This window comes from Scomber japonicus, chromosome 8 (genome assembly GCF_027409825.1).
Source record: "Scomber japonicus isolate fScoJap1 chromosome 8, fScoJap1.pri, whole genome shotgun sequence".
NCBI classification, from domain to species: Eukaryota; Metazoa; Chordata; class Actinopteri; order Scombriformes; family Scombridae; genus Scomber; species Scomber japonicus.
The window spans coordinates 12556117-12584076 of record NC_070585.1 but is presented as its reverse complement, the minus strand read 5'-3'; the positions used below and the strand labels follow the sequence as shown (position 1 = coordinate 12584076).

The following is a 27960-nucleotide window of genomic DNA, read 5'->3' as shown; positions in this document are numbered from 1 at the left end:
TCTATAAACATTGAGCCTGCACTGTGTAATTTTATAGACAAGCCAGTGAATTTGCTGTCTCACCAAAAACTGTCTAATGCACTGTTTTGTAGCCTTAAGAGCAGAAAATAATCTAGACTCAAACCTCTCTGCAGTTATTATCCCAGTGCATGTAATAGCCTGTCTTAGACTATTTCCTCTTCTTTCAGCCACTCATATTTCCAAATGAGGGAGGCAGAGTGTGAACTGTCATGTCTTGAGAAATAAAAACGATTTTGCAGTGTTTTTGGGGTTTCTTTTATGCAGTGTTGCAGTTTTTTGATAAGTTTTTTTTTAAATCGCTTTTGAATTAAGTCATTTTTGTTCATGCAATCTTTGAAAGGGGACACATCTGTTTTCTGTTCTTTTGCCCCTTTGAATGGTAAGGTGAAAAGGTCACACAGTAATTAGAGCGTGCTAATTGATAATTATTTAATAATGGTTTATTGCTCAAGGATGCAGCTGTTTCAGGGACAATGAGTGTTCTCTTGAGCCCCTAGAGGGCAGCACATAAGGAAACTGTACTCTCAAAATATGCAATTCATATTATTATGTTTGTCTAGTAAGCATTCAGCCAAAAATTCCCAACCTATCTGACATAAGTCATTTTGGTAAATAAATGTTAATTAGATTGCACAAATGAAGAAAACCCTGAATGCATAAGCAGAAGCACATATTGTACAAGCTAAAAAGCAACAAGATGTGAGATGCTTCATTTTGCTGTAGGGTAAAAACATAAAAATAAACAGAAGTGTATTGTAGCAATAAATCTGTAAGAATAATCCTGTGATTTCTTAATTTATTTGGAAATCAGAGTGACCTTTCAGCAATGTGTGTGTGGTAGGACAGTCGCAGTGGATTCAGACCTCATCATTTTATGACATGGTATTAGTATTTGGTAGTCTATTGTCCAACAAAAGCTCCTCGTGGCATGGCCATTCCTTATTAACTTGATTTGTTATTGTTGTTTGTTTGTTTTTTTAAGAAATAAAACCTACCTTCAGCCCATAATCACTGCATTGTGGATGGCACAAAGTCCATTCACAATTTCTTCCCCTGTCTTCGGCCACAGTCTGTCTTTTCAGGCAGTATTTCCATGAGATCAGATTGATCTGTCTGTCTGCAGCATTAACAGCTGCAAACAACGCTGGGAAGCTACATGAACATCCATGTAAGTAAATACAAATGCTGACGTTTTGATAACTGGATTTCCCTTCAAATGCTTTTTTTTTTAATTCTTGATTGTGTCCTATTATTTAAAAAACCGACATGACCAATTTCACTGCAATATATTTTTGCATTCAAAATTATTTCTGCATACATTGTTTTGAGTCCCCAGACTGGTGCTGAGTTTGCGCTTGAACTCCAGATAACACAACAACCTGCAGGCACCCGCACGGCCTGCAGGCGGCGCTGCATGTTGTAAACAGCTCAGCTTGCTCTGTTCTCCATTTTGTATGTTTTTCCTGAAGGTGAGCGCCTACTTTCCCAAGTGGCTAGCTGAGAATAAGCACCGCACAGCCAGTTTAACGCAGTTTGCATGGCAATTCACTGCTAGGTCGAAGTGGGAAGACTGAAAGCAGCTTAAGCAGCGTCACCTCGGCGTGTTGTTGTGGGGTTAAGTGGCCATGTCGTCTGGATACGACGACAGAGGAGCAGCTTTAGCGAACATTGAGCCAGTGACACTTTCAACCAAAACAATGTTGACAGACGACCTGTGGACACACACCAACACACAGTCATTTCAAGGGTAAGTCTGAGCTCTTATTTAGATACCAATTGATACGTGTGTTGGCTAACAAACACAAATTTAAAGCTACATATGCAGTTTTATGGGCTGTGTTGGCTGGCACACACGAAATGTAGGCACGTAGTCAGTGTAGCTGTTAGCCCAATGCTACCTAGCATGCTAATGCTAGCATGAATTAGCCGTGGGTAAACTTTATGTTCCTCTGTGTGTTTTGAGGTCGCACCCGTGGTATGTGTGCTCGCCTAAAGTAGTATGCTCTATCAAAGGTCGGCACGGCTGACAGCATGCGCCCATGTTGTCGTTTTGCCAACGGGAATATTTAACTGAGCTACTGTTAGCTATATTTAGCTAACGTTACTGTTAGCGATCAAGGGCGCGCAGGGGGGCATGCTTGGCAACTTCCCCCTGTCTTACATCGGCCTCACGTTAGTTCAGTGGAATTTGAATGTGCACAACATAAAATAATTTTAAAATGCATCACAATGTTGCAACACTAGGTTTGAAGCACGTCTGTAAAGCTTCCGTTTAGTGTATTTTAACCTGGTTGTTATGCACGCCATTCAGCCTTGTTTGTTAACTTTCTGTCTGTTTACACCCCCCCCCCCCCCATAAAAAAAGATGGATAAAGGTGGAGTGAAGAAGATAACATATAGAAGAGATGACCATTTAAGCAAACTGGTCTACACTGAAAGCTCTGAGGAGGGAGGTCCGTTGAAAGTGGCTCCTCACAGCGCCTTGTCCATCACTGCCACCTCTGTCGTTCTTCCATCCAGCCCTTTGATGCAGCCAGGACAGGTGCCCAACGGCCTCAGCAACAGCCCCCTTCCAGAGGAGCTCACCTCCGCCTCCTTCACTGCCACAGTAGGCTCCTTGCAGGTAGACCCAGAGCCCAGGGGCGTGACCAAAGATCAGCGGTCCCAGCAGCAGTTGCTCCAGTCATCTACCACATTTGGTCGTCAAACCCTGGGGGTGAATTTGCCCCAGCTGGAAGCCAGTATAGCAGACATTACCCAATCCTCCATGGATTCACTCATTGGGGGATCAGATCCCAACTTTTTTGCCATGAAAACAGAAGATTTCTCCATGGATAAAGACCAGGATCCCATCGACCTCGACCATGCCTTGGAGCACATTGGGAAAGATGTGGATGTGAACCAGAAATTGTTCAGTGACAACACACTGGACCTGCTCCATGATTTTGAGCTCACCGGGTCCCCCTCAGATTTTTATGTAGGGGATGATGCCTTCCTGTCTACTCTGGCAGATGATTCTCTGCTCGGCGATGTGAGCTCGGAAAGGGACATCAAACCTGCCATGGTTGAGAGCAGTAATGGCAGTGGCACAATCTCTGTTGCTCTCAATGGCAGCAATATGGCAAGTCCAGATCAGTCCAGCTCTAGCATATCTACAACTGCCAGTTTAACACCTACAACCACTTTGTCTACGTTGGTGAAGAAAGAAAAGGATGCTGGCTTCATTCAACTCTGCACCCCAGGTGTGATCAAACAGGAGAAGACATCTGCAGGGTTGAGTTATTGCCAAATGAGCGGTGCATCCTCCACAGACTTGCCCAGCTCTAGCCCCATCTCCATCTGTGGGGTCAGCACTTCAGGAGGACAGAGCTACCACTTCGGAGTCAGCCCGAACAGCTGCAATGACGACCAGCAGCAGAAGGATCAAAAGCCTGTGACCAACCTGTATCTCCCAGTGACGACCATTGGCGGGGTGTGGAACAGAGGCCAAAGTCTTGTGGACAACTCGGCAATACACAGGGTCACTGAGGCTTTCTCGAGCTCTCCCACCTACCCCACCAGTTTTCCCAGGTAAGAAAAGTTGTGTCATAATCAATTTAGTCTCACTTAATCCAACATATTTCTTTAATTTCAGTCATGTCTTTTCTCAAAGACCAGTCCTTGTGCTGAAATGATTATCAATTTGTTGATGACCAGTATCTTAATTCAAAACAATAAGCCTCGCCTTCACATCTGAATTATTTATCATGTCAGAATAAATATTTGCTGGTTACTGCCTATCATTGCAAACTAGGTACTCTGGGTTCTCCCACTCGAGTCCCTTACAAGTTTTTTTTCTTGTTCAGGGTCGCTGTCCTGTGTCTGATACTTATATTTAGTCCATATTACAGTGTTAACATACAGTTAAGACATAATGCACAGATGAATAGTAACACACTTAGAAAATATATCCTTGCACCATCTTCTGTTTAATAATTTATTTCTATATTTTTGTTATGTGTTACTGTTTTGTAGTGTGCCCTTTTTAGAAATTTGAATTGTATTCTTGGATAGAGGAGTGTCAGCGATTTGGCCTGCCTTTTTTTATTATCAGCTTTAAACACAATGCTGATGTTTAAATGCACCTTTTCAGATACATAGTTCACCTGTGAAATGTCACTGTAATGTCAGCCCAAAGAGCTTTTGACTTGCTGACGCTTGTTGACAGGGTGGATATCATTAATTCAAAATTGCTGGCTGCTTATTGTTTGTTTACACAGCTTTGTGGTCCACCTGCTCGTAACCTTGTGACTCAGGGACGAGTTCCAGAGTTATAATTGACATGTCTTTGACAGCTCGTTACACAGGGTGCAGTGAACAAAGGATTGGAAATAGATAGGTGAGACCAGTCCCAGAGGTCACGTTAACCAAATATTTTCTTTTGTTGACTGAATTTTTTTAACAGTGACGGAAAAACCCGTCCATCATTTTGACCGAATACACTGAGGACGATCAACCATAACTTTTCACACCCCTGGTCACTTGGTGGCAAGTGTGCATATTAATTAGCTATTATCTAGCCTCATATTCATGACTTCATTGTCTAGGTGGCTCTAGTCATCGCTACATGGCATAGCAAAATGTCAACTGATTTCCTTATAAAGGTCCAGTAGTTGTGACAGGGTTGACTGGTGGGACTGGTGCCGTGGAGGATGCAAGAAACAACTGATAAGGTGTTGTCAGAAAGGACTTGATGAATGTTTCAGGTGAGGCTGAGACGAAATTCAGTGAGGCTTTACATAAGATAAGATAAGACACATTTATTTATCTATCTACATATATGTGTGTGTGTGTGTGTGTGTGTGTGTGTGTGTGTGTGTGTGTATGTGTATATATATATATATATATATATATATATATATATATATATACATATACATATATACATACAACAAAAGTGCATAGCGCAGTAGGCCTGCACGATTAATCGAATTTTCATCGTCATCGCGATGTGAACGTTCGCGATGAACCCATCGCAAAAGCTGGTCTGTAATGCGATAAATTGGCCACGCACACTTTTTTTTTTTTTTCGTGGCGTCCAAAACATTTTGCCTTGTAACAGTAGACCAATAAAATTGATGAGTAGTTCACAGAGGTCCAATGAAATTGTGTGATAAATCAAGCCCGCTTTATTATTGTAAATCAGTCATTTGTACTGACTCTCATCAACATGGAAAATACTCGAAGAAAATCATATGATGCGGCTGTTACGTACTTTATTATTTTTTCACTTTGCTTCATGGTTGATACACGTTGTCGTCCGACTCGTTCATAGGAGAGAACGGGAGAGTTCGCTCAGTAGGTAAGTTTTAATTCAAAGCAAGACGTACAATGACAGGTGCCAACGAGGTAGATTACTCCAGTAAAAGTAAGACTTAGTTTAATGACTTAGAAGTCGCCAAATTACTTACTTTAACGAATTTCGTTAGTTTATATAATGCAGATTTGTAAAATATTACTTTTATGAGGGTCACAGTCACAGACTGTAGAAACTTAGCATTTGATAATTGTGATAGCAGCGGTGCAGCAGATGTATTGAAGTCCATGCAGCACGCTGTATGCAAACTAATATTAAGCATATATCCTATTCATTACAATGTCCATGGACATAAATTGAGTTCTTTTGCCTTAATAATGATAAAATAATACACAATAAATGCGTGATGGCTGTCAGGCATCGCCAGACCAACCATAGCTAATATCTCATATTACAACGTGGGACACCTGCGGCTTAAAATCCGGCGCGGCTTGTACAAGTACAAAATTGATTTTCTTTCTAAAATTAGAGCATGCGGCTTTTAATCAGGTGCGCTCTGTAGTCCGGAATTTGCGGTAATTACAATCAGCTATTCAGTGTTTTAGAGTACCTAAAAGCAGGGAATCTTTTAAAGCTGAAAATCTGAAAGAGACAGGAACTGTATGCAAACCTTAAATATTTTCTTATTTATCGCAAGTCATATCGTCATCGCAATATTGAACAGTGTGATCGCACATCGCACATTTTGCTGATATCGTGCAGGCCTATAGCGCAGCATTATACAGTCTGACTGCAGTTGGAATGAAGGACCTGTGGAAGCGCTCCTTCTTACACTTGGGGTGTATTAGTCTGTCACTGAAGGAGCTGCTTAAGGCCCTCAGTCATATGCAGAGGGTGAGAAGTGTTGTCCATGATGGAGGACAGTTTGGACAAAACCCTTCTCTCTCCCACCACCTCTATGGTGTCCAGGGGGCAGCCACAGACTGAGCTAGCTCTTTTAATCAGTCTGTGTAGTCTGTTCTTGTCTCGCTCAGAACATCCCCCTACCCAGCACACCACTGCATATGAGACCACTGATGCCACCACAGAGTCAAAGAAGGATCTCAGCTGTGGCTTGCACACACCAAACGATGCCAGCCTCCTCAGCAGGTGTAAACGACACTGACCCTTCTTGTAAACAGAGTCAGTGTTGTCTGACCAGATTACTGTTGAAGTGAACACCCAGGTACTTGTGTGTTCTCACTCTTTCGATGTCAAGTCCCTGGATGTTCACCAGTGCAATTTTGGAGGATTTTCGGGGGAAGTCAACCATCATCTCCCTCGTCTTGCTGGCGTTTACTTGTAGATGGTTCTGCTCACACCAGTCGACAAAGTCCATGGTGACCTTCCTGTACTCAGTCATTCCCGTCTGACACACAGCCCACAATGGCAGTGTCATCAGAGAACTTCTGGAGATGACAACTGTCCGTGGAGTAACAGAAAGTTGCTCAAGCAGGCAGACACGCAAACCTTTTTAGTTTGGAACATAAAGTACATGGCAGAGGTAACTAAATCTATCAAAAAAGATTCCCTTCAGAGCATGTGGGCATCACTGCTGACCTCCACACTGTGCTTAATGTATCTCACTATCCAAGTGGTGACAGCATGTTGAGGAGCTTAGGCTGGATGCTTAGGAGTGAGTCTGGGACCACTCTGGGTCAGAGGGGTGCAGCTGTGCCAATTATTTAAAAAAAAAAGAAAATTAACTAATGAAAACAAAGGCTATTAAATGTCTTATTGTCATTAAAAAAATAAAATGACAGGTAATAGATTATGACAACATTTTTAGGACCCTGTCCATCAAAATGACTGGACAATGAGGAAGTCTAATACAATAGATCAGCCCCTGATTTAAATCAAACTTTGGGTTTTATTTACCTGTAATGGACATTTGTCATTATTAATGACAAATGACAAAATGATCAGTTGCTACAGAAATAACTTGAAGTTGCAGCTCGTTTTATGCTCTGGTTTCACAAACTGAAAACACTGCAACTCTGAATAACAGCTGTGTTGGTTCAGGATTTTCCAGTCTGTGAGTTCAGACACATGAAGCAGTTAGATTTTGTAATAAACAGCCAGTTACATGTAATATCATCAGATGAGATGCAGGATAAATAATAATGTTGAAAATGTTGATCCCTATGGGAAAAAATCAGAAAGTTGCAGTGTAAAAGGTAAATAATCAAATATAATCTGACTAGAATAGATAAAAAGGTGATAGGAAGAGTAGAAAATAATACAATCATCAAATACCAAAAGCAATAATCTATACATTTAAGAATGGAAAGTGCTAGGAAATCTTGGATCTGGTATGGGAAAGAAGGAAGAGGAGGGTCCTGGAGAAAATGTGTAAATCATTAGAGCGCAGCAGGAAACACTTAAATTCTGTATAATTATGTTATAGTTCATATAATATTATAGCTTTGTCTTCATGCCCTCATGTTTCCCTGGGCTACACTGTCACTTATAAAACAACAATTAATATGCAACAATATGCATCGAATGTTATGTATCATTTACATATGCATTAATGACTGTCTCCCATCTGTTTTTATATCCAGAGTGAAACACTTCACTGTATTTCTGATATAAGTGAATGAACAATCATTCTTTAGTAAGTCAGAACAAAAACTGCACCTCGCAGGTTTGGTTTGTGGTGTTGGTTGCCATAGCAACAGAGCTTGATTTTTTTTTTTTTTTAACGAAGCCATCATTGAGACAAAAATGCCAGGGTTAACCTCCTGCGTTAGTTAGTTAACCCACTAATCCCTGTTGATAAGAGCAGCTCATGGACTGTCAGGAAAAAGCTGCAGGCATAAACATAGTTGTGGAGAAAGGATGTGCTGTTAAGCCAGGGGAATTCCACTTTTATCCAAGTCAGACATTTGAACTTTTTTTTTTTACTCTCAGACTGGACAAGCCTGATCATCATGTGTCATGTCCCGATGCCAGTACGTGAACCAGATGGCATTACTATTTATTTTAGCTATTTCACTTTTCAGTTCAGTCCCGCTCTGTTGGGGGCTCATGTCGTTGATCTGGGTAAATCGCTTGGATCCTCCAGTTGCATTATGCCAAAAATGAACCTGAGATGTGCTCCGTCTTGACTTGAAGCAGCTGCGTCCCCACGGAGTAGCAGAGAGACTTCATTCAACAATAGAGATGAATGATTTGTGGCCTCCATGGTTTGGTCAGGCCTGTAGAGTAAGACGGAAATTCTTTCTGTGTAGGGAAAACTTTAAAAAAGCGACTTGTTCTTTACTGACTAACTCATGTGATACAACTGAATCTTAATTTCAGCTGGGATTTCTTTCCAGTGTGCTCTCATTCAGGCGAATGTAGAGAGTCCAGTCACAGTGTGCAGACTCCACACAGCCCCCACAAAGTGTCTTTTGTGCAGTTATTGCTTTGCTTCCCTGTAGAGTTTTATGGGTTCAGCTGTGAACGTGGCTTTGGGGCCCAGTCATGAAGCAGCTCAGTAGAAACTCTTCACTAAGTGCTCTGACACTGTGTTGTGTCTTTCAGGCTTTTTTTTGCACCTCTTGTTCATTCACACCTGTCTTGATTATCTGACAGGGTAATCACCCCCTTGTCTCAAAGACTGGCACGCACAAGTATGCCATGCCATTGAGGGCACAGATGTGGTTGTATTTTTATTGCAAATGATGCGTGGTATCATCTGTCTGATAGTCGTCCTAATGTCTGGTGACCAGGAACAGATGGGTAGGGACACAAGATATACCTCATCTTCATTTCACATGTGGCTTTAATCGCTCCGTCTTTGTGTTTTTTAGAGGTGTGTGTGTCTGTGTTTGAGCAAGGATTATGTCGTGTGAGCGCTGATCATTTTTTTGTGTGGGCGTGTGCCTGTTTGTGTATTGGCTTATCTGTTTCTAAGCTTAGTATTTCTGTGTGTATGTGTGTGTGTCTCTGTTGTGTGGGAGTCGCCTCAACCTGTGTGACATTTAGTGGCTTGAAATTAGCTGATCACTGGGCTGCGGTGGCTCTGTGGCTGTTGGCATCAGGACACCATCTCCTCCAGCTTCTCACGCAATGGCGCTGCTGCTTCCTGCTGAGGCTGAGGCTCAGAGGACCTTGGGTGGCACAGAGTACCTGCCCTGCCGTAGAGTTTATGCCCTGCTGCAATAAAGTTGGATTGTTTTCCAACTAGATGGGACTGTTAACCACGTCTCACACCCTCCCCAGCGGCTTCACTTTCTGAACCTTGTCTGTTTCATTTTAAACATCACCGTTTGGCAGCCGGACTCGGTTATATGATCTGACTCAGTGCTCCAGTTCTCACACATTGAAGAATGCTTCACCTTGAGAGCTGCTCTGCTTTTTGTTCCTGATTTGGAAAATACACACCCTCGCCATATGATAACTGGTTTTGATGTGGCGTGACCTGATTAACGCTGAGTTGCGCTGACAGGAAATACCTGCATTGTAATATAGAAAATGCTGAAACATAATTCCTGTGTCTGATAGCAAAACAGTTCACTTAGTATGGCCCATGTTATGTAACCTTTGTTTTTAGTGTGGCATTTCCTCCTCTGCCTGCAATTGGCCCTGCCCATAGAGTGGGGTTCATTTTGTGGGTCAGATGTAATGACTTAGCCATATATCCTGCTTCTGACTTCAGTGCCCCATTCTGCTCCTCAGGGCCTTTTTGACTAAATAGGAAATGTTGTGGAGCATTTGCTGCATGGAAACGTTACTGCTAACGCACAGTGTAAGTCAGTGGAATTTCTTGGAGGCTTTTGACTTGATTGTGTGTAATTTATGGACGTTTGTGTGCAGGAGTAATAAAACCAGTTCACTGAATAGAGCCGTTCACACATCTCACATGCGGACAAAGCAGTGTTGTGTAGCTTCAGCAGCGAGTTTGCTCTTGATGCATGTGTGCATGTAACTTGTGGTTCATGTCATGTTGGCAAGAGTAGAAGTTGGTTGTCCATTGAAGTAGATTCAAAGGAGATGGATTTTCTTAGTTTTTCTATTTATTAATCAACCATTAAGTATCCTTTAGTAAACACCACACACTTCTCTGTCATATCCTGGCAGATATGGCTGCACATTAACTACAGCTGCAATTAATAAAACGACCAAACATAATAAACAATTTGAAGATCTTTCCTTGGACTTTATAATTTTATTTTACATTACTTTCTGAGCTCACAGACCAAACAAATCAATTAATGGAAAAATACTGGTCAGATGAGTTATATCGAAAACGGCAGTTAGTTGCCGCCATAATATTATCTGAGTGACGTATAATGAGGCTTATGTACAGTTTGTCAGCTCTGAATCACTGGCTCAGAGCCCGCTGTGCTGTCAGATCCCGGGCTGAATGAAGCGGTGCCCGGGCAAGTTGAAGAGCACATCTGACAGTATCTTCACTAAGGTAGTAAAACTCCAAAGAATTTCACATGTGGGAATACTGAGTCAACTTAGGAAACTGGTTGTGACTCACTGCTGAGTAGAGCTTAAGAGGAAAAACCACTCAGCTCTACATTAAAGCAGTTTTCTGACTTCATCTCTGCTGCAGCAAACACCTTTGAATATCTCTTCTTTGTATTTCCTCAAAATCTCAAATAAATAAACAACTAGCATACTTTAGATACAAAACTGTCATTACATTCTATTAATGAAATGGATTTGTGATTTCTTTTTTCAGGGCTCCAAATTGAAGAACTTTCTTTTTGCCACGTGCACTGTAGCTCAGCATTGAAGGCAGTTAAGATGACAGATGCAACCTGCAAGTCTTTGTTACAACCTGTTGAATGAATTAGTTTCTTCGTAATTGGTTGAGCTCAGTCGTGGGTGTTTATCGGGTAATTATTCAGGATCAGCTTTAAATCTGGAGCGTTAAACCGTGTCCACGACAGCCTTGATTTTAGAGTTGGTGAAGTAAAATGGGGTCCGTCACAGCTGTCTGTGGTATCAGCTGTGATTTGCTGCCATATGTGATACACGAGTAGTTTTTGGTCTTCAGTCAGTTTATATGTAGCTAAATATATAACAAGCTTATGTTTAGTATATGAATAGTGTTGGGTCTGTGTTTTGAGACTTATGGTTCTGCTTTGGCACACCCCTCAAATGTCTGCCTTACTTGCTTGGCCCACCCTATCTTTCTCTCTCTCGCTCACTCTTTCTCTCTTTTTCTCTCTCTCTCTCTCTCTCTCTCTCTCTCTCTCTCTCTCTCTCTCTCTCTCTCTCTCTCTCTCTCTTCTTTCTTTCTTTCTTTCTTTCTTTCTTTCTTTCTTTCTTTCTTTCTTTCTTTCTTTCTTTCTTTCTTTCTTTCTTTCTTTCTTTCTTTCTTTCTTTCTTTTTCTCTCTCTCTCTCTCTCTCTCTCTCTCTCTCTCTGTCTGTCCGTCCCTTCTTCTTGTTTCCTGCAACCAAGGGCAGAGACCTTGACTGTCAGCAGAAGCTTTCAGCTGCTGTAAATAACCCTTTATGATTTTGTGTGTGCGTGACATTCGTGTCTGTTAGCTTTGTGTATAATACATGAGTGTGTAGGTGCTGTGTCTGTGTGTGCGTGCACGTGGGCGTGTCATGAGCGCTGTGGCAGGCAGGCAGACCGCAGAGCGCTGCCGTGAAGCTCACTCTCCTGACCTACTTTCCCTCCTGCCTCCCCACAGCTGGCGCCAATGTGAACGCAGCAGATCAAATGCCAGCCATTCCAGTCGCTTTTGCGTTATTACCGCATTCCCCCGTTACCACAGTTTAGCTTTTTTTGTGTTCAGTTTTTGTTGTGTTGTGACACCGAATAGGCTTATAGAAAATTCCCCGTATTGAGGTTAAGAAGATATAGCTAAGTGTGTGTTGTTTGTGCTCCTTTTCTTACTTTTGTGTACATTTGTCGAGTCAGCAAAGTCAAACTTTAAGGAGTGGGCTCCTCCTACATCCAGTGGTATCCAGCTGAAGGTATTACAGCAGTACACACAGTAGCAGCAATCCTCTAATTCATTTTAAAGACCAGGAAGCCACCTCCCACCTATACTCACTAACAGCTCCCATAATGGAAACTAATATGGAAACTCAAATCCTTTGGGGCTGTTTTTTCTTGGGTTAGTTGAAGTCTTCTCTGGTGTTTGAAGCCAAGCACTAGTTGCTGCTTGGGGCTACAAAATGTAGCTCTTATTTAAACAAGCTTGTTAATACCACATGAAGGAAGAGACAATGCCTCCTTTTAGACAATGACACTTGAGGGATCTTCTAGAGTGTCACATGTAAGAGTACCCCCTTAATGGCCTGAACCAAAACTATGGTCATAAAAATCTCTCTTGTCTGTTAGGTGTCTGTGTGCGTGTGTGTGTACAACTGAATACATGTCCAGCTGTATTATCAAACTAATTTCAGTCAATTGTTTGACTGCTTGTGCTTGTCTGGATGTGCAGTGAGTTTTTCCACAAACATCCGGTTAAGCTATTACTGTATATTTCCCAAAATGTTCTTTTCCACAAGGTTTTTATTTTGTCTCGATTGTGTTACACTCTCTGATAAATTATTGCAAGACAAACATAGTCTGTGATGACTGATCAATGTACTGATCTCTCAGTTCAGTCACCAGAGGACTGCATATGTGGCCTTTGTTGTGTGAAGCGGCGCCTCTGTTCTTTTTCTCTAAAGGTTCGTGTCATCATGACTTGTTTTTTGGAACAAACTCTTCTCCACTGTGAGGAGACAGCAACATGACTTAATTACTGCGTGTTGCTGCTGTAAATAACCATGATGTAAACACATCAACACGTTGCAAAATTGTGTTAGGACAACTTCATAAGGTTTATACTTCCATTAACACAAATGATATGATGTAATACACCCCTCCAGTGAGTGTATCACCATTTAATTAAATGGCTGTTATAGCGTTGCTTGTGTTTGTGCAATAAAACAATAACGTTTTTATTGAAGGTCAGAGAGACTTTGGCCAAACACATCCAGTCTCTCCACTCCCTGATAGAGGCGGTTGTTGTGAGATTGATTCAGAGCGTGCAGACCAGTTCCCCTTTCTATTTTAGTGTCTCTTACCCCGGGGATGGAGCACTTCCCTCTGCTCCGCCGCTCTTCTTCTTTACATGCTCACAAAGTTTTGGTGGAGTAGTAACTTTTAGGGAATGAAAATAATGATGTTTTAAGGTGTGACGCTGTGGTTAATGTCTAGTTTACTTGATTAAAACTATGAAAAGATCATGGTTTGGAAAATGAAATGATCACTGGAGACAACTTTTCAAATTCCATAAAGATATGCAACCTTTACTGTCATGGCAACAGTGAACACCACAATTAATTGACATGAGCAAGATTAAGTCAATTAGAGTTTCTAAATGTCGGTTTCGATTAATTGCCCAGCCCTGTAATTATTATAGTTACACATCAGTCAGATATGAAGTGGATCGTAGCAGGCGTTCAGACCAAAATCAAGTCAGACTTAAAACAACACAGTGAGGGTGTGTGTGTAGTTTCAGGTACTGGCGAGTCATAAAATGTGATCCGGGAAGTCCACTTTGAAAAACAAATCCATGAATTTAAAGCCAAAACACTGCCCAGAGGTTTATGATACTCGGACTGAGGATTTTACAACAGTTTTATCTTTCATCTCGTCCATCGCCAGGTAAACAGTAAATACTCAATAACAGTTCACTTTATGTAATAATCTACCAGGAAATAAATTTGCTGTCTCTGAGCTGGGAAACACCTGATTCTGCTGCATTTTGCTGGAATATGTTTGGAGAACCACTCTCTAATCTATCAGGAATGACTTCTTGAATGAATGTAATTAACCCTCACAGCACCTTTTTGGATGACATCACCTTGTGTCGTGGCGAACACTGAGCAAAGTTCAAATCAATCCTGAGCTCTGTGTTTACACCCCTGGCTGCCCTGCCAGACTTCCCCATTCAAACAAATGAGAGGGCAGCAATATTTCACACAGTCTGAACTTGGCCATCATACTCTGTGTTATTCACCACGTCTGCCACAGCAGACCAGTTCAACACAATGATTGTTCATATCTCCCTGATTACTCATTTGTAGTGACTGAAGCTGAAGTAGGTCAAGTAGGATGATGAAGGCTGATATGTGGAATAAAAGCACAGAGCCATTCATCACACCTAAAAATAAATGGCTGGGTTTTGTAATGATATTGCTGTTTGTCTGAAGAGACTACGAGGGGAGAGGCAGGGGTCTATGGGGCAGGGGCCTTAGGAGTCACTCGTGACACCCGCGGCTGAAAGGGGATTATGAATTGTTAAGCAGGGCACTGGGCCACCCGCATCGTCTTAAGTGCGTCGAGTGGTTTACCTCATTAAAACTCAAGCTGATTGATCACACTTTTACAAACGTATGCGCTGAACTTTCTCAGCTCTGTTCTTGTTGAAGCCGAGGCCCGTCTCAGGGTGTCTGTGCTTTTGTGCTGCAGCTGAGCTCTGACCGATAGTAAACTCTGAGGGAATGCAAGAACTTCCTGTCGATGGCAGGCACGCACTTCAGCAGATGGTTTCAAAAAGAGGAAATTCGGTCTCCCCACATTGCTCTGCAGCTATGATTGGTTTGTCTCTGACAATCCACAAAAACAGATTTGTAACTTGTCTTACAGCTTTGTTGAAAGTCATAAACCGATTTCACGTTGAGTTTTGAGAAAACACCCGAAAGCGAAGATGTTACTCCTGACTGACTTTGTTGTTGTTGAAACGTATAGCGGCTGCTGTAATTGGATTGAACCGGTAGCCTAAAGCCTTTGAGTAAAGCTGTCCTCCTGACACAATCCCAGTGGGCCAGTGAAGGACAAACTGGTTACCCCGCCACACCCTGTGACATCATCATCATCATCACACTGGCCTCATTAGCGTCCTCCGCCCACCCTGCTGGTCACCACGTCCTGCTTTTGGGGCTTGAAGGGCTTTGTTTGTTTGTGTGTGTGCGCTATCACAGCAGCATGTTGTGGAAACCCCACATAAATCCGCGTGTGAGACAGATGGCACACTGTTAACATCATCACAGCGGCTCAGCTCTTTTATATGAAATATATTTACCGTGTGGCCCTTCACCCTGGCTGCCAATTTCTGTTTTTACTGTTGGCTGTGAGCCGTACGGCAGGCCTTCAGACGTGGTGGCTGAGTGGGATGAGGAACTAGGAAATGCATTTGTAAAGATAATATAACATTAGAATTAATAATCCAAAATATTTTGTATAAAATGAGAGCTATGAACCACGATACGTTATTAACATTAATGTACATTAATGTGGTGAGATGCTACACAGACAGCACAGTTTGAATTACAGCACACTATAAGATGGGTTCCTATATTTGATCTTAAAGCAGCAACCCACCATAGATTACTACACGAAGAAACGGTTCATCTGTCAGGCGCAGTGACATCGGTTTCTTTTTCAGTTGTCAATGGTCAGATTAATCTTCTCCCTCCTCCTAGATTATGTTTTTTTTATGCCTTTTATTATTTAGTGATACTGGATAGATTACAGGAGATAGGAGAGAGATGCAACAAGTCGCTGGCTGAATTTGAACTGGCGACCTTATGGTTCGTGGTTTAGGTCTTGACCCCTACTGTTATTTTTTCTCTCCATCAACTCCACTAGTTACTTTGCCTCGTTAGCTGCTAAATGCTGCACAGTGTTCATCAACTAATTAGTGACTTAATGCGTCTGCAGTTTGGTGCCGAGCAGGAAGTGTACAGTGGGATTATCAGAGCTTTATGTGAAAGGGGCTCGATATTTCTCTGTAGAAGGTTTTATTCCTGTTGTGCAGGATGCTGCTGTGCTGTCTTAAACATGGCTTTTCATTGGGATTCATTGCCCTCACCCACCTGCATTCAGTCATTAATCAGGATTGGGTAACACACAGCCAAGTTTATAAAGTGTTAGTCGATTTAAAAAAAAAAAAAAATTAAAAATTAAAGTATCCACGATTTGAATAAAGGCTTTTCAACTTTATCCTGGTGTTTTTGTTCCTGCTTCACGCATGAATACCTGAAGTTTGTTTTTCCTTCTATGTAATTACCTTCTTCTTTAAGCACACCTGTGTTTTTCTTGAATTTTATATGATAAAGTGATACGGGCATTTAAAGTTATTGTTTCTTTACTTTATGCCTCACATAGTTGATCTATATTAATAAATGCTTGTTGTGAGATTTTCATTATTTATGATTCTGTGGTAGCCCTGACTTTGCTGGGAAACATTGATATATGAACTAATTATGCTCTGAGGATAATATGTAGTGGATTTTTTTAGATGTGTTTGTGTGATTGTTAAATTACTTAGTTGTTTTGGCCTGTTGGCAATTTTACAAACAAATGATGAATGAAGGTTCTGTCTCTGCCAGAAGTACTTGTGTAGGCCGGTCATTCTCCAAGTTAAAATAATTAATCAAATTTCCAGGTATGGAAGAGAATTTCAAGTTTCACCTCAATTATAAATATTTATATTACTGTTTTTCAGGTTGTCCACTTCAAACTGTGATAAATTGTTCACACAATATCGCGATTTGTTCTAACTATACATCTTGGCTGTTTTTTCACCACAATGTAATCAAAACCCTTTCTTCTTCTAAATCTTGTGTGAAAAGGGTCTCAGCAGAGTGTGATCAAGTTGAGTTTTATTTGAACATGAATGCAGTTCTCATTTAAATCTGGCCCAGATTGAACTTCTCACAGCTGGATGTGGAGAGAGTTATTTAGTGCGCACCCCACTTTGTGGTATCCTCGCCTCCCAAACCAGTCAGAAAGTATGAGGGTGTATAAAACACAGCGCTGAGTGCGGTTAATGACACTCTGGAAACCAAAGCTCACAAAACTATCAGCACTCAGTTGTATTGAATACAAGTCATTGGAGGTAAATGGATGGACTTAATTGACCACAGTGTGTTTGTCAGCTGTGTTCAGAAAGCTCTCAGCCCTGCCATGGTGAGCCTGCCTCCTCTGAGATCTCTGATGGGTTTTTTTTTTCTTTATCCGGCTGCTGAATGCTTCTGGACTTCATGCTTTGATGTTTCACTCAGGTTTTCCCATCCTGCTACGCACACTGACTGCTGGAGCTTGGCCTGCTTTCATGTTAATACCCTCATGTTGTGTAACTAAGAGTGAACTTGGCTTCACAGCTGAAAAGCCACTCTGCGTAAAGTGTCAGTGTGCAGCGACAGTTCAGATCAGCCTTTATCAAATAAAGCTGTTTGCTTTCATTGAAGCAGAGAAGGTGTGGAGACAAGGAGGGACAGACACAGTCGTAGTACAGCTCAGGCTCGATATCCTCTCACTGTGGGCGTTGTTGTTGCTGTGGCCACTGGGTTAGAAAGGGGGTGTGGACCTCTGGCGCATGGATGCAGCAAAGCCCGGCGTCCTCTAGTGGTTGTTTTGAAAAGATGCATCCATAACAACCGCTGACTGGGTCTGGAGATGTTTGTGGTTCAATCAAAGGAAAGAAGGGCTGTTTTATGACAACCACTGGTGGACACAGATCTTGAGATAATTTAGGCTTTTAAGTCCCAAACGGGCACAAGGAGACTTAGTTTTCTTCACTCATGATGTGGGGAAGGAAGGCTAAATTGAGACTTTGAAAAAAAGCACAAGGAACACATTGACTGAGGCGGGAGGCAATGTATGTGTACTGTATCTGTGTAGTTTATTTGTGTAAGGATTGAGAGCAGCAATGTAAATATGAACTGAAGCTGAACTCGCAAAACTGAAAAGATGCTTTCAGGTGTTGAAGTGGGTGAGACAGGCATATAGTACAGTATATGCCATGATATGAATTTGACTAAAATGTTTGTGCAGGTATGACACATTTATAATCCTGTTAAAGAAACACTTTTTAGATGACGTCAAAATTATATAATCACTTTCATGTCTTTTATGGTTAAGAGACTGAATATGTCTAACATTTTTCTGCTCTGTCTTTTCCCTACAGTTCTGCTTCCAGACAGGAAGGGGGCACTGCTACATCCTCGTCACAGGGAAAGAGTGGGACTCACAAAATCTGCCTGGTGTGCTCTGATGAAGCTTCAGGATGCCATTATGGCGTACTCACCTGCGGCAGTTGCAAGGTCTTCTTTAAGAGAGCAGTGGAAGGTACAAAAGCCATGTGATGATCATTCACACCTGTAGCTTGTAATAAACTTATTCGTCACTAATCGTATAATCATTATATGCATCTTACATTTACTAAAAGGCTGGAGTCATGGTTTTGCAAGGATCATTGCAAAATAACTGACTGTGGTACAGCTATTTAGTTTTTGCCCCTCGAGTGATTACCAAAATAATGAAGGTAGATAACAGATTAATCTTCCTCCTCTGTGTGTCTCAGGTCAGCATAATTACCTGTGTGCTGGGAGGAATGACTGCATCATAGACAAGATCAGGAGGAAGAACTGCCCAGCCTGCCGCTTCCGCAAGTGTCTGATGGCAGGCATGAACCTGGAAGGTATATTAACCACGTGGATAAATGTAAACAGATCACCTTTTACTTTTTGTATGTGTGGAATTTAACTCTTCCCTATTTTCTCTCCTCTGCAAGCACGCAAAACCAAGAAGTTGAATCGCTTAAAAGGAGTCCAGCCGAGCAACCCACCCGAGGCAAATCCCTCTCCACCAGTGGAGGCTCGCTCTCTCGTACCCAAGTGCATGCCTCAACTCGTCCCCACAATGCTGTCCCTGCTGAAGGCCATCGAGCCAGACACTTTTTACGCCGGCTACGACAGTACCGTGCCCGACACCTCCACTCGCCTCATGACCACCCTCAACAGGCTGGGTGGCCGACAAGTCATCTCTGCTGTCAAGTGGGCCAAGGCTCTGCCAGGTTAGTGGCGTACTCAATAGTGGTTGTAGATTATATAGAGCGAGACTAAGGTAGATTACATTGCTTAGTTTGCACTCGAAAATACATGACACAGAGATTAAAGTGATGGTTCGGGGTAATTTCGACCTAGCGTCATATGCACCATTACATCTATCTGAACACCATCTTATCCCTTTTTTTTCATTTGGTTGCAAATGCAAATTACCCCACTAATAATGCCTGGATTGTTATCAAACTTCTACAGTAGTACAAATAGGGTCTTTACTCATAAATCCATGCATCGGAAAGTTTTTAAGTACACCAGTTTATTACAATAACACTTACCTGATTTTACTCCGCTGCTACTGCTAAAGCTGTAAACATCGTTGAAATCTTGCGCGATCACTGAAATACTGAGCACATCGAATGTGAAGAAGGTGCTCTGCGCCAATCATACTGTCTGCAAGTGTTTCATTTTAACAGGCCACACCACAGTTGGAAGTATGAATATTTATGAAAAGTGTCGGCTAAAAGCAGGCTAGTTTCTAATGTATTAGCACAGCACGAAATGGGTGTCTCCTGTCAATTTGATTTGTATAAAGAAGGAAACTGCCACAACATCTGGAGCTGCTCCATCTGTGACACGCAGGCACATTTGGATACCAGGTGCTCACATGGGCTTTTGTTTACTGGTTTCTGAGCTCACAGAATGAAGTTTAAGGTGTTACAGTTAGATTAATATTGAATATCTAAATTTTGACTGGCCTTATTAAGTAAGTAATTGAAGTATTTCCTCATCCTTCCCCTCAGGTTTTAGGAACCTGCACCTGGATGACCAGATGACCCTTCTGCAGTGCTCCTGGCTCTTCCTCATGTCTTTCGGTCTGGGCTGGAGGTCTTACCAACAATGCAACGGTGACATGCTCTGTTTCGCACCGGACCTCGTTATCAATGAGTACGTAGTGTTTAGTTTTTATAGTCTATCCAGTATGACTGTTGTTTAATTTCATACTACAGCACGTCTTCTCAGTGAAATCATGTGTCACTATTGCTGGAATTCAGTATTTAATCATTAAGTGTCAAAGTAAGAATAGACAATAACTTGGCCTGGAAAGTTTTTTTTTCTTCTTCTTCCCAGCAGTCTGCCAACTCATACGTGTGTGTGTGTGTGTGTGGGGGTGTGGGTGTATGTATCAGTGCAGCTCTCTGTTCCGCTCTGCGCTCTCTATGTAGCGTATCTTGAAAATCAACTGTCAACTGTTGTCAGTGTTTCATTCTTCGTATAGATGTGGTGACTGTATGTAAACAGTGTAGTGCGCAGTCAGCAAAGTTACCGTGCTCAGTGCTTTTTCTTGTTCCCCATTTTTCATAAACATGGCACCCTAAATTAATCTCAGTAGTGAGTAGTAGAGTTATGATATCATGACGGGCCAAGCATATGGACCTAGTGTTTTGTGTTGCACATTTTCAATAAATCTTCTGTTCACTTTGGCTCAAATTAAGAAATGAAAAAAGTTTGTATACATTTCAAGAGTTTTTGCCTGAGTTTGTCCCACAACATTACATCATCTCTTAGCTGACACTCATCTGTCATCTAAAATCTGCATCCTGAACACAATCAACAAACTAAACTGAACCTTATTTCTGGAAGAATGATTTAAAATAGAACCCACAAATTGTCAGCAGCTAGACCTTGAATATTTAATCTACAGATATATTACAGGATGCTCCTTCATCTCCCTGATAGAGACTGCACAGACAGCCTTATAAATCAGCTGTGACTTTCAGGAGACACGAGTATGTGCCGTTTTAACAGTTTCTGTCTGATTCAAGGGAGCGGATGAAGCTGCCCTACATGGCCGACCAGTGTGAGCAGATGCTGAAGATTTCCAGCGAGTTCGTACGGCTGCAGGTTTCCCACGACGAGTATCTGTGCATGAAGGTGCTGCTGCTGCTCAGCACAGGTCAGAAACATGCTGCTGTGTTAAGTCAATCATTACTCCAATCCAATACTGTCCACAGATGCTGAAAGTTAAAGTTGATGTATACACAGGACAAAACATCACAGCACAGCACTTTCCTAATTCATTAACTGACATGCAGATAATATAGATAAGAATAGTGCTTTCTGTCTTGTGAGATGCAGAAAAAATACACACAAACACACACACACACACACACACACACACACACACACACACACAATTTTACCAACCAGAGCCCTTACTGATTGAGCACAGAAATGCACTAAACCTCTTCATGCTGTCTCCTACATCTAATCTGTTGCAAGAGAATTGAAATAATTATACTCAAGCTGATTTGAAAATATCAGGATGTGATGGTTTTGTGTCCTGATAGTGCTTTGTGATGCTAAAAGTTGTAGAGAGTTCAGCCTGTTTTTATTCTTCATGGGACAAACACTTCCAAAAATATGAAATATTCCCTCCACCTTTTGCATTTTAAAGGTAGTTTGGGACAATACATTACCATTGTATCTGTCCTACATGTTGACAATGAGCCTCTCCTGCAGTGCCAAAGGACGGCCTGAAGAGTCAGGCGGTGTTCGAAGAGATTCGGATGTCGTACATCAAGGAGCTGGGAAAGGCCATCGTGAAGCGCGAGGAGAATTCTAGCCAGAACTGGCAGCGTTTCTACCAGCTCACCAAGCTGCTAGACTCCATGCATGAGGTACAGAGATCTGCTATACAAACACAAAACACCTCCTCCGACACAAGCATTATGTTATCAGTGAGTGGTTATTGACCACCTGCAGTCTGCAGCTTTCTCAGTGAACTAATCTTAATCAGTTTTCCACTGCCAGTGATTAATCTGAATGAGTTAATTTAAAGCATTTAAGGGATTGAAAGAAACTTTTACCAATAATGCAGACAGTAGTCGGTCATTGTGCGTTTGTGAAACCTGGCCTTACTTAATGTAGAATAGTTTTTACATCTTATTGCACTAAATATCTTAAACTTTTTTGTGTAAAATATTATTGCATTAAATGTTGCAAATGAAGATTTTGTAGGGTCAGTGGTTCAATCCTTTGCTGCCTTCTGTCTGCAGACAAGACACTAAGCCCCAGAGTCATGACAGCTTGCTGAGTGTGTGAAAGGGAGGCAAATGCACTACATGTTTACTGTCAAGTGTCTACAGCATCATTTGTTTGCCATTGTCTATTATAAAAGAAAAGTATCTGTACAGCCTGACACCGTGCATGCAAAGCAGTTTCATCATCAAACTCAAAACTGCCTTTTAGATAACAGGAAAAACATCTTTAAGAATCTTAAGTGAGTACAGATACTTGTGACTTACAGTAGCTCTTCTGGATATACCATGAAGTGGATGTAAATATGGTAGGTGAAAATGTCAAAGAACTGTTTCCTCTGTCTTAATTTGTCCATAATTTGTCTCTAGTCTCCTGAACTTATGCGCCGTTAGTTAGGCATGACACCTGCTCAGGAGAGGCTACTTTATGAATAAGTTGTATGATAGACCCCATTTTTTAATTATTTCAATAGACCCTGCTGTTTTTGTGAACATTATCCACTTATCTATTCTCTCCTCTGTGTGCCTGCAGATGGTAGGTGGACTGCTCAGCTTCTGCTTCTACACCTTTGTGAATAAATCCTTGAGTGTGGAGTTCCCAGAGATGCTGGCAGAAATCATCAGCAACCAGTTACCAAAATTCAAGGCCGGGAGTGTCAAACCACTCCTGTTCCACCAGAGATGACTCTGCCCCATAACAGACACAATGCCTTAAAATCCCACCACATCACCTCACCACCTCCACATCCCGAAGAGCGACGATGAAATGGACTGAGGATCCGAGACAATGAGTGAATTATGTTTTTCGGAGAGAGTATGCAACTTTGTAGTAGCTTACGGGTCTGTAGTGAAAGAGAGACTGGAAGAGTTTGCGTAGGACCAGACAGCGAGCACAGAAGTTCATGTTTTGTTGAGCAGTCTAACGGCATGTTCAGACCGGATGTGGAAGCTTTGCGTAACACCGCGTTCTGTCAAATCTCGCATAAGCAGAAGTCTGGCTGTTCACTGTGCCAGTCAACAAGTGATTCTGGTCTTTTCTAATCACATTTAGTGCTGAACTTTATCATGGGTAAGTAATAACCTCATCAATTTGATTTGATTAGCCTAGACTACCCTATTGCGACCCCACCTCCACCTCTGCGTCGGTCTGTTTGTGTGTGTGTGTGTGTGTTTGTGTGTGTGTGTGTGTGTGTGTGTGTGTGTGTGTGTGTGTGTCTGCTCGTCTCTTTTGCTCTTAGTTTCAACATAACTGACAAATATGTGTGTTTGTATGTGTGTGCGTATGTGTCTATGTCTATGTCTGCATATGAGGCTCGACAGCCAGTGCCATCATCAATATTTTCGGACAAACTTCTATCCCTCATAGACTTCCTCGATCTGTTCTGTGCGGTTACGGCTTCCATCAAAAATAGACTAGGCGGAGCTATATAATTTATAATAGATTATAAGTGTTTCTCGGCAGATTCCCTTGTGGCATGCTGAGAAATAATCCAGAAGCCAAAAGTACGTCTGCAGATCGTGAGACAGCCGCGGTGGTGCATCCAGTTTGTACGTACCACAGCATTTCCACATCCGGTCTGAACCCACTGTGAGATGTAGTGTATAACAAGTAGGAATTGTTTGTAAGATAAAAGATAATCACAGAGAGAAATAGGTTTAACATCCATGTCGTCTCAGGTTTCTTACCTTCAAATACACAACGATATCTAAAACAGATAAAACAAATATCTATGTACAGGTTCTGATAGTATTTTCTACATTTTCAAATTCTAACAGTTTATACAATTTTCCAGGTCGTTGTTACCTGGGAAGGTAACACAGCTTAATTAATAACATGCTCTTAAGTATGCTTTTAGACTGTATGTTCCTCTTTTAGTTTTTATAGGAGGTTGTAACAAAATGTTTATCAGTCACATGAGGGGATACAAATGTTTTCCAGTCATTTAAAAAGCATATTTCACTGCTTTGATACTCTGGACATAGGAAACAATTCTGCTGGATTGTTTACCGAAGTGCGCCATTGAAAGGATGATTTCTCCCACAAGCTGACCTCTTCCAGGTTTACACAAGTCTATTATAAAAGGGAAAAAAATATGTGCCTTTTTTGCTTCGAATATTATCTTAGCCATCTCTTCCTTCCTGTCCAAGGAGTGCTTCTCTTTAACCCATCATGGTCTACCCTCATCATATGTTGATTGTACTTTTATATTACATGCAGTTGCAAGTTTTCCTCTTTTTTTTCATTGGCTGTGTTTATCTTTTAGAAGTGGCAGCTCAGACATCCTCTGTGCATAGAAATGATCCTTATCGTTAAAACAGAATACTCAAAGCCTGCTTCCACTCACACTATCTCCCGCACATTTTAACTTCTCAAGTGCGATTCGAGCACTTTGTACCCTGCTAAAGGCTTTAAAAGACTGTGAAGAAAGACTGTTATACTGTACCAGTCTTTGATATATGACGTTAGATGGACGTTAGAACTTTTTCTATTAGGAATATAGCCCGCTTCGATCTTTATTTTAGCCCCCTCCTTCTGCCCCAATAGTCTAATGATGGAATGTGATAGATACCTGCGTCAACCAATCAGAAACGAGAGGGCATGTTTTATTGTGTGTGCAAGATTATGTCATTTCATAATTTGTCAGGAAAGCAAATTTTTGTGGTTTTAACTCACCTCAAACTGGTTGGAAAATAACCGTCCTACATTTTTTAACTTCTTCATACAGTCTGTTGTAAAAAAAAAAAAAAAGGAAAAAAAAGAAAAAAACCTAAAAAAAAACTGGCAGTTGTGATTCAGCCAGTAATGATCCAGTATATCCATGATCTTTGGATAATTTGTTATCAAAGCCAGATTCTTTTTTGCATTGCTACATTTGTTAAAGGAACAGTTTGACATTTGGGGAAATAATCTTTATTTGCTTCCTTATCTTGAGGTAGATGAGAGGATGGATACTCCTGACATGTTCGTATGGTGAATGTGGAGCTTAGGTACCACAAAACTCCCTGGCAACTAGTTCCGAGCCAAAAAAAATAACAGTCTGACATAACTGTTGTTTTTACACTTTTGTACAGATTAAATAAATAATATACAGTATGTTTGTTAGTGAGCTTCAGCAGAGCTTGAAGGCAGATTTTTATACATTCAGATAGCCAGGCTAGCTGTTTCTAAGCAAAGACAACCAGCTGCTTATTTCACCTAAATGTTTAGCATACAGACTGAGTGGTACCAATTTTCTCATCTAACTCTGGGCAAGAAAGCGTTAAATATACTTCCTAAAAGGTCAAACAACTCCTTTTTAAAATTTGTTTGTATTACAGACAGCTTGTGTATACAGTGCTTTGGATCAGGCGTCAGCAAATGCATTATTAACGTATAAGCCTTCCACAGCTGCTGATAACTTTTTACTACCCCATCTGCTCCTTAAACCTCATGTAGACACCTTGTCGTAATGTTCGTATCTTTAGTACATTTGCACGTGTATTTGTCTGTCAGTCGAGCCCCAATGTTTGAGAGCACTTAGCTTCCATCACCTCATAGTCGTCTCACAGTGAAAGTGTAGCGTCGTTGAATGGGGAGGCAGGCAAAATGGATCCTTCATTCTCTGGGAACTATTTCAGTGCCAAACTCCTTTTGTCTGTTTATCAGCGATGCTTAAAGTTTGTCAGTGTTTGTAATCTAAAGGGGTGAACAGGTCCTGGCAGTGAAGCTTTTAAATTTGTCCGAGTTGTGAATAATCTGAGCTTCTCTCCCCTCGATTGAAGTCACTATTAATGATCGATAACTGAGTTTAACACAAGACGCTCACAGATGTGTCACCCCACAGAATAATGTGGGTCTATCAGTATACTTTTTTTTTCTTTGTGTGTGGTTTAAGTAAGCGGGAAATTTTTCATCAGTGTGTTTTTTTTATAGCCCTGTCATATTTGTGTTTTTTACACAAAATAATCCAGGTTTTGAAAATGAATGTGAATCTTCAAGAGGGATTCATTGAGTTTGAAAACTCTTGACAGATTAAAGGAGATGCCCTGTCAGATGAGAAACTACAAAGTGCTCACTGGTACATTTAAAACAAGGGAAATGTCTAATTCTTCTCCTGTTGAAGTAATAATCCTGAAGATCAGTTTCGTTCTCTTTGGCGGCACCAATGGCGATAAACTGTAATTGCAGCTGTGTTTCTGGACCTCACTTCCCAGAGATCAAAACAGTGTCGCCTGTGTGATGTCAGTCAGTTGACAATTTGTGAGCGAGTCTGTTGCGTTAGCTCCGCCTACCCTGTCTGGCGGACCAACCACTGCTGGGTGATGGAAAACGTGTCACTAAATTTTCACTGCTTGTGATTTTTCCTGTGAAAGTTGCCACCGACACCCAGTTCATAATACTGCAAATACAAGGGCTTTCATCAGTGGGCCATAGACTCAATCATTATTGTGTTACCTCAGTCAGCAAACGTGACTTACAGACATTAAAAAAAAATCTTCAAGATTATTACTTTAACTATCCCAACATCTAATTTAAACACACTCGTGATAAGTTTTGAACCGCTCCCATGCTCAGGTTGTTGAAATTTGATGTCTCGTACATACAGTAAATGGTTTTCCATGTTTAGTCGTTTATGTTCTGACTTCAAGAACCAAAAACATGTAGTTTGGATTCCCAATATTTGTCTGCTTCTGTGCTTTATGGTGTATTTTTGTCAGGAAAAAGTTCACTTTGACAGAAGTATCAGGAATGTGCTGCCACCGTCATCATTAATACCCAGGCTCAGTCCTCCAGTGTCTGAAAGAAAAAGACACTTCTCATCTTTTTTTTTCTTTCTTTCTGGTGAATCTTCAGAAGCCACTTTCCTTCATTAACTGCATTTTAAGGGTTAACCATGGGTTACTTTCACATTCAGTGTATCCAAATCTCTGATGCTGCTGCTCATTTTAAACAGGTATATATGAAACCGCACACTTGCCTCTTCTTGCTCAAAAATGTATACTTGCTTACTCTCTTGTACATTTTTGAGGAGGACAACTGAATATGCAATAGAAATAACAGATAATCTATCACCATCACATTACAAGATGTGGTTGCTTCCTCTTTTTTTTTCTCGATATAAGCTATTTGCAAACAGGAGATTCACATTTAACTTTATCTCTGCAGGCCAGATTTTCAGGAATAGATACACTTAGTCAGTAATCAGTCCACACAGACTGCACAAAAAAAGCCTATTTGATGTTTGACTACAAGGTGACCAAAGCAAGTACAGACAGAATCAACGTGAGTCAGCATAAACTAGTAGCTCTTAGAAGACAAATGTACAGTTATTTGTTGGTTTTAAAAGAAAAAGAAAATGGAAAAAAAACAAAACACATTTTTTACTCTAACGTGATGGCTTTGGTCAAATTGTGTAATACTGTGAATAGGATAGGAGTCAGTCTTTTTCACACACAAACTGTTTGTGAAAGTAATCAACCAGCTTGAATCTAAAAAAAAGATTTGCACTACCCAAATATTGTTTGAAAATCTATTTTGTATGAAACATATGCAGACATTAACTTTTGAGAATTATCAAGGGCCGATCATGTTTCACTGGTATGTGCTTTCTCTAAAAGCTTTGTTTTGCTTAAAAAAAAAATTTCAATATGTACATATAATCCATTGTAAAGAAAATGTGGTGTATTTGTCTCCAAATACTAGTTTTTCTATACACTCTGTATTATTTCTCCTCTGTAGTGTGACTCCTGTTGATTCTCCATTGATTAAAGGTCGAACTGTA

General features: G+C 41.1%; 1 protein-coding gene across 1 annotated transcript; it reads left to right on the top strand.

Moving 5' to 3' along the window:
- The first annotated feature begins 1496 nt into the window (after window positions 1-1496).
- On the top strand, window positions 1497-27960 carry nr3c1 (nuclear receptor subfamily 3, group C, member 1 (glucocorticoid receptor)). Its single transcript, XM_053323217.1, has 9 exons — window positions 1497-1768; window positions 2387-3591; window positions 18284-18444; window positions 18680-18796; window positions 18890-19171; window positions 19961-20105; window positions 20984-21114; window positions 21681-21838; window positions 22731-27960. Exons 2-9 carry the CDS (start codon window positions 2387-2389, stop codon window positions 22881-22883), a joined length of 2352 nt encoding a protein of 783 aa, XP_053179192.1. The 5' UTR covers window positions 1497-1768; the 3' UTR covers window positions 22884-27960.

Bases quoted from the DNA above. Each gene is read 5' to 3' on its own strand.
- nr3c1 (XM_053323217.1), top strand. From the start codon at position 2,387: ATGGATAAAGGTGGAGTGAAGAAGATAACATATAGAAGAGATGACCAT. The intron at 19,172-19,960 runs GTTAGTGGCGTA...CCTTCCCCTCAG, and splicing joins GTGGGCCAAGGCTCTGCCAG to GTTTTAGGAACCTGCACCTG. The intron at 20,106-20,983 runs GTACGTAGTGTT...GTCTGATTCAAG, and splicing joins CCGGACCTCGTTATCAATGA to GGAGCGGATGAAGCTGCCCT.